General features: G+C 48.8%; 1 protein-coding gene across 1 annotated transcript; it reads right to left on the minus strand.

Annotated features, from left to right (window-relative positions):
- Positions 1-325: 325 nt before the first annotated feature.
- CRYAA (crystallin alpha A) lies at positions 326-2,847 on the minus strand. Its single transcript, XM_059466401.1, has 3 exons — positions 2,659-2,847; positions 1,564-1,686; positions 326-535 (listed from the first exon to the last, which is right to left on the minus strand). The coding sequence occupies exons 1-3, from the start codon at positions 2,845-2,847 to the stop codon at positions 326-328; spliced, it is 522 nt and encodes a 173-aa protein (XP_059322384.1).
- Positions 2,848-7,000: the final 4,153 nt, after the last annotated feature.

The raw sequence follows: 7,000 nt of genomic DNA on the forward strand, positions 1-7,000 counted from the left end.
CTCGTGCACTCCTTCCTATCTGATGGCAGAAATGGGCTACAGCACCAGACAAAGACCCTTTCAGCAAGTACAGCAGCATGGCAGCACTGCCACCCGTGCCATCCCCACCAGGTTTAAGCTTCCAAGTCCACCAGCTGCTCACCCAGCCCCCCGTTCCATCCGAGGGAAGAGGGGGAAAACAAAAAAGAAGAAAACAAAAAAAAGAAGGAAACAAAGTGGGGGAGGAACCAAGAGAAGAAACCCCTCTAGACATTCACTGATATCTACGCCAAGGCTCTGGGAGCGGGACCTGCAGGTGGTGGCAGCCAGCCCAGCGCTGCCGGGCTCAGGAGGAGGGCGCCGAGCTGGGCTTCTCCTCCCGGGACACGGGGATGGGCCTCTCGCTGTGGCTGGCGTCCATGTTGGAGGGGACCTTGGGGCCCGAGAAGGTCAGCATGCCATCGTTGGACAGCGAGCAGGTGATGGCAGCCTGGTCCACATTGGCGGGCAGGCGGTACCGGCGGTGGAATTCCCGGGAGATGTAGCCGTGGTCGTCCTGAGAGGCAGTGGGGAAAGGGGGGAAGGTGTGTCAGAAACTCCTCGTGCCTCCCTTTGTCCATGTCCCTTGGAGAACCACATCCACGATCTCCCTGGCTTATCGTGACACTGCACTGCCGGGACCGCTGGGCACACCTCTGCTAGGGTTAATTTCACAGCTTTGTCCCCCCTGACACCTGTGAAGCTGCAAGAGCTGAGCACAGCAGCAGGGAGTGATTTTGGCCATAGGTTTGATCCCAGGCTGGGATCTGATTTGGGCTTCTGATTTCAAAGGACGCTTGGAGACAAAGTCTGGAGGCCTGGGAAGGTAAAGGCAAGGCAGACGTGTGCAGCCATGCATTTATTTATCAGACTGCAATGCTGTGTCAGCCAAAGTACACAATCCTGGCCCCCTTCTTTTTTTGGCCAAAAGAATGAGAAGTCACAATTATTTTTTTAAAGTTGGCCATGAGAATAATAACTGTATTTAAAAATACATACTGTTTCCAGGCTAGAGCCTTGTCTAGCCAAAAATGTGTATGAGAAGAATTAAACCCCTGCTGGTATAATTCACTTTTTGACCCCCACAGATATTTCCATGACATCCGTGTTAAAAGTTTCCAAGCCTGAGGCCCTTGGTTGGTTTTCTTTTGTTTAGTTTGCTCTTGCTTTTCTCTCCCAGACTGGCATATAAAAACTCTGTTTTCACTAAGGATTCTGGCTTATGAAAACTCAGCCATGCTTCAGTAGTGCCAGATGATGTTCTGTGTCTGGCTCAGTGTTATTAGTGAACAATGGACATGGTCATCTGATGGTTATGGAAGATGATGATTGAAAATAAACAAAAGAGGGGTGGATTAGCTTGTTATTTTCAGATATCAGGTGGGGGCTCTATGGAAACAGCCCATGCCAATAATGACAATTCATAATTAACTCCTTCTTCTGATATAGTCTTTTTTGTTTTTCCTTCAGCTGAGAACTGTTGGAAAGAAGGAAAACAGAGCTGGACTCTCCAGCTGCTCCACCATCACCATCACTTCCACTTACCTGCCTTTCACTGTGCTTGCCATGGATTTCCACAAAGTCATCAATAATCTTCACGCTCAAGTCTTCGGGAGAGAAGTGTTTTACATCCAGCATGATTGTGAACTTGTCTCGATCAGACCTCACCTGAAACAAGCATTGTCACACAGTGAGGCCCCAGCTCTGGCTGTGGGGCACTGCCAACATCACCACAGGTCAAAGGACAAAATAGGGGTGCTCTGGCACTTTGTCCTTCTGTGACTATGGGCCTCAGCAGGGGTTTTCTTCCCATTGTGGGGGCCCAGGGAGAGGGTGTGGGAGGTGTCAGGGTCGCTGAGAGGCTGTGGGAGGTGTCAGGGTCACCAGGAGGCCATGGTTGGTGTCAGGGTCACCAGGAAGCCATGGTTGGTGTCTGCACCTTGGCTACTGCTCTGGGGAGAGGTGTTATTATCCTTGCTGCTATTCTTGCTCTAAAGGGGACCCTTTAGCACTTAGTGACCTGCCAGATGGGCCAGGCACAGAGAAGGGATGGAAACCAGTGTAAGACTCTCTGGGAGCACGTGTTTTGTCCTTTCAGTGATTTATGGTTTCATTGTGGTCGTAGCTCTGGGAGGAAAGCAGTAAGAGAGGGCTACAGAAAGTACCTGGGCCTGAATTTCAGATCACAGACCCCATAGCTACACATTCTCCTACAGAAAATTGCTCTGGGGTCCTTCAGTGAGAGATTGCAAAAACCACCAAGCTCCCAAGGTGGAGAAGGTGGAGAAAGCTCCCACTTGCCAGGGTCCTCTCCCATGGCGAGCTGCCCTCACAGGCACTAATTCTGGGAGCAGCCTTGCTCTTCTCCACTATCCAGGTGGTGGGGCACAGAACAACAAAACCAACCTTCTTGTGTTGGAAACAACACTCAAAAGGAGCCAGAATGGTTCCTGTTTCTGACAGGAAGCTTTGTCCCCAGTGAGGGCTCCCCTTTGTGCCCAAGAAGGGGTGGGTGGGCTGTGCCTGGCAGTGGCTTTGGGGTCTTCCTTGTCCAGGAAATGGGAGATGTGGGTGGAGAGGAGCAGCTGGAGGCACAAGGAGGGAGAGGAAGGAAAGGAGAGGAAATCAAAGGGCCCTTACCTCTGAAATGCCCGACTCCAGCACGCTGCGGAAGAGGGACTGCCTGTAGTAGGGGCTGATAGTGGACGAGAACAGAGGCAGGAGGTCATACTCGAGGAGACCCTCTCCAAAAAACTGGTCAAACAAACGGCTTGGAATGAGGGGTCCCAGAGCACGCTTGAACCAGGGGTGCTGGATGGTAATGTCCATGCTGCTGCTGCTGCTGCTGCTGCTGCTGCTGCTGCTGAGACCTGTGGCTGCAAGGGGAGAGCAGAAGGGGCAGCGCCGCTGCTGGGGAGACGGCGATGCCTTGGCTGGAGTGCAGCCCCAGGGAAGCTCCCCCTATATATACCGGCCTGGCAGAATGAAGGCATTAGTAGGATTCCTCTGGAAAGACATGATCTCATGATGGAGGCAACGTGGTCAGCAGAAATGTGGAGACTGACCTGGAAATGACAGTCTGGTTGGAATCGGTGCCAGATGTCCTGGAGGGATGATGCCAGGCAGCAGGCTGCGAGGCACAGGGTGCCCAGGGGTGCTGGCATGTCCCCTGTGGAATCAAGCAGGCTGAGCAGGACACCCCGGTGGGCAACTCAAAGATGCTTCTGAAAGAGATCTGCTCCATGGGTCTTCATAACCTGACCCTGGATTTCATTAATTTGCTTCTTTTCTGCCCCTCCTTGAAGCAGAAACTCAATATTTCTTCCAAATAAATGCAACAGCTTTCCTCCAAGCAAGGAAAAAGGGTCGGTTTCAGGTTGAAGAAGGGGAAACTTTTTTGTAACACACTACAAAGTGCCTCTGCCACTCAAGAGGGGCCTGATGCCCCTGGCACAGGGATCATGGCAGGACTGGCAGGGAAGCAGGGCTAACAAATGATGCAGAGCATCATTTTTTGTCTGACAAAACAAAAACTTTCAACAAAAAATAATTGTGCTAAAGAAAGAAAGAAAAATAAGCTTGGTCTCCCACCGTAACATTGGTCCCAAAGCTGCTCTTGAGAGTGTCCTTGTTTTGATTTAGGAGTGATGTGGGAGATCCATTTATCTCATGGTGTCACAGCACAGATCCTGCTTAACATGCATTTCTGGTTACAGCTGTTTTTCATTTCTGTTTCCCTAAAAGCCTCCTTTAAGGGGTCAGCTGGCACCCTGGGCTGCCAGGCAATGGGCACTGTGCCCGCCGCCGGAGCCGCAGGCTCTGCCAGAGAGCTGAGGTGGCTGGGCTCTGAAAGGGCAGCCAGGCTGCCCAGCTCCACAGCTGGGCTCACAGCCTGTGGCCACAGCTGAAAACCCATTTCCATCTCATCCAGAGATGCAGGGGTTGTGTTCCAGGAGCCTCTGAGCAGTAGAAGCACCAGTGTGGGGGGTTTTGTGCATCTCAGGGCCTTTTTGCAGTCGGCAGAGAACAGGAAAAGAGGAGAGGGCACTTCCAAAAGGCACTTCAGATATGAGGGGCTGAATCATCCTCTCACATTGTCAGGGACTACAGAAACTAAGGGTGGTTGAGATCTTGTCCTCTTCTTTGGGAGAAACCAGATCATTTCAGGCCAGAGGAGCTGAACTGAGAAAAGCACTGAGGCTTTTCTAGCACTGAGTGATATCCAGCTGGGAATCACCTGGCATCCAGGCACCGTGTGGTCTTGGAAAATCCTTGGCCTTGGAGGAATTGTAGGAACCAGGAGATCCTGTTACAGAGACTTTCCTTCATGAAAAGCAAAACCACCCAAAACCACAGTAAAGACTGCTAAGACAGACAAAAGCTTAGGCTCCACCTTACATGGCTCCAGCAAGAAAAGGTCCCATGGTCTGGCCTTGGCTCTCAGGCATGAAGGATTTTCTAAAATCAGGTGTTAAAAAGAGATCAGTCACTCCTCAAGCCATGGAGGGGGAAACCACAAGAAACCCCTCATTTATTCCCATTGTACCAAATCTGTCATTTTGTTAGAGGAATTAGGGGGAAGCAAACGAGTCATAAAGCACTACCGAGATTTTTTTCTTCAAGAACTCTGTGAGATTTGTCCTGGCAGTGAAAAAAAATATCTCTCCTCAGCCAGCCAGTTCTAGAGACCTGCTAACCTGTATTTATCCAGCTGGCAGCAGTCACCTGATGCAGAATGCATCACCTGATGTGCAGGGTAAGAGGAAAAATGAGAGGAGAGACACAGGAACAAATTCAAATCCCAAAAGCACTCACTGGAACACACAAAGCAAGTTATTTATTTGGCTGGTAGAGGAACTGTGGGAACTGTGCTCACACAGAAAATGAGATTTGGGGGTCTGACAGACCATTTGGGCCCAGGTGAGGGGTGAGGGGTGAATGCCATCCCTAAAGTGTGTTGGGAACATCCTCTCTGTGTTTCCCAAATCAGGGGTTATGGTGGGAGCACAGGGAGCAATGCTCACAATGGCAGGATCCTCTCTGGGCATCCTTCAGTCCTCACAACACTGCCAAACCCTTGAGTTCTGACCTCCAGAGTGTCCCCCAGATTATTCCCTGGATTATTGAGGCCAGGAGGAAAGAGGAAGCCCAGGTTGCTCAAAGCCAAATCCAACCAGGCCTTGAACACTTCCAGGGATGGGGCAGCCACAGCTTCTCTGGGCACCCTGTGCCAGTGGGCAACATACAGGGAACCAGAGCCCTCTGTATCTTCAGAGAGATGAAAGGAATTGGCTCTTTAGAGAAAAATGAGAACTATGTCTTCAAGTGAATTTTATCTGAATTTATGTATATTACCACACACTCAAATAATTGAAAAGCATCAGCCAACTTTGTGGTTTTATGTCTTTATTTTCTTCTGGACCTACATTTTCATGGCTTTCCCTAGAATTAATCATATCCATATGTCTTAGGCAGACATTTTTGTCTTTTGTGGGCAAAAATATTTCACTGAAATGTAAATATCATTTACAGGGTTTTTTCTGATGCAGACTTCACACTGCCTGTGTGTCTCTGGAGAAAAAACCAATCTCCTGAGGTGCATCACATGTGACTTCCAATGGTCTAAACCTTCTGTGTCCTGTTCAGATGAGTTGTCCATGCTGCCTGTGCAGTCAGTGGAGGGACAGATGCCTCCAGGTCACATCATCATGTGGGTGGGCAGAAAGGTGAAATTAGACCCCTTTCAGCAGTGTCTGTGTCTCAGGAGGGAGCTGAGGAGGTAATTCTAATTCTAATCTCCTTCTGCACAAGCAAAGCTGGTGAGGTGAATCCCATCCAGTGGGAATTTGGTATGAGAAGAGAAAGTGATCATTTTGCATCAGTTCAGCAGCCCAGACCTCACAAGACACGCAACATTTGAGCATCATTATCACCTGCTGAGCAACAGCAGTGAGATTTGTTGGCAGAAATTGAATGGAAGAAAATTAATGCATATGTTCATGATCGCATCCCAGAGCAATGCATCAAAGGCAGTTTTTCCCTAAATATTCATTGCAAGTTTAGAACATGAGAAAAACTGAGAAATTCATCCAGAATGTTCTGCTGTCCAGCTTACCTTTGAAATAATCCTTTCCTAAACCATGATGTGTAATTGCCAGCACGTGAGTGAGACATTTAGTAAAGGATAAACTGAAGAAATCCCAGACCATGTTCCTGCGTAAAGCTGCCATCAGCAATCCCAGCCCTTGCTTGTGTTTAGCTGCTCCCAGTTTGTTTCCATGACTGACTCCCACCTCCCCATTTCCAGGAGAGCCCAGGGCTGTCTCCAACCCCCTTGCCAAGCTCTGTGCAAGCCCAGGGTGAAGAAAAAAGCAAATTTTGAAGTGGAGCAGTCACTGGTCAGGTGTAGTGACTGGTCAGCAGTGACTGGGGAGGGTTTGTAGGAGATTCTGAAGTGCTGACAGAAGAGAGGTTCCTGTTCCCATCTGCTTTGCTGTTGCCCCAGGAGAGCCAAGAAAGACAGACCCTGCTCTGATCTACATTTCTGCTCAAGTCAGGTGTACCCTGTTGTCACTGTCAAATTTTCTGAAAAATCCTTTGCCAGGATTTTTCTCCTTTCTCCATTGTTTCTCCTGGGAAGCTAAGAAGCCTCAGAGAATTATCTGATTGCTTCTCCTGTGTTTGGCTGCTTTGGAATGTGGTTGGACATTGTTTACCAACTATTGATTGGTTTCATGTGAATTGTTTTTACTTAATGACCAATCACCTCCAGCTGTGTTGGACTCTGAGGAGTCAGTCACGAGTTTTTAATTAATATCTTGTTAAGCCTTCTGTCTGTATCTTTTCTCTATTCTTTAGTATAGTTTTAGTATAGCATTCTTTAATATAAGTACATAAAATAATAAATTAGCCTTCTAGGAACATAGAGTCAGATTGTCAATTCTTCCTTCATCCTGGGGACCCAGCAAATACCACACCCTCT

The sequence above is a fragment of the Ammospiza nelsoni genome, chromosome 2 (genome assembly GCF_027579445.1).
Source record: "Ammospiza nelsoni isolate bAmmNel1 chromosome 2, bAmmNel1.pri, whole genome shotgun sequence".
NCBI lineage: Eukaryota > Metazoa > Chordata > Aves > Passeriformes > Passerellidae > Ammospiza > Ammospiza nelsoni.

What these genes read in the sequence shown, in the direction of transcription:
- CRYAA (XM_059466401.1), bottom strand. Translation starts at nt 2,847, where the DNA reads ATGGACATTACCATCCAGCACCCCTGGTTCAAGCGTGCTCTGGGACCC. An exon ending in TGGAGTCGGGCATTTCAGAG is followed by an intron (nt 1,687 to 2,658) that starts GTAAGGGCCCTT and finishes TGCTTGTTTCAG; the next exon opens with GTGAGGTCTGATCGAGACAA. An exon ending in GCAAGCACAGTGAAAGGCAG is followed by an intron (nt 536 to 1,563) that starts GTAAGTGGAAGT and finishes ACTGCCTCTCAG; the next exon opens with GACGACCACGGCTACATCTC.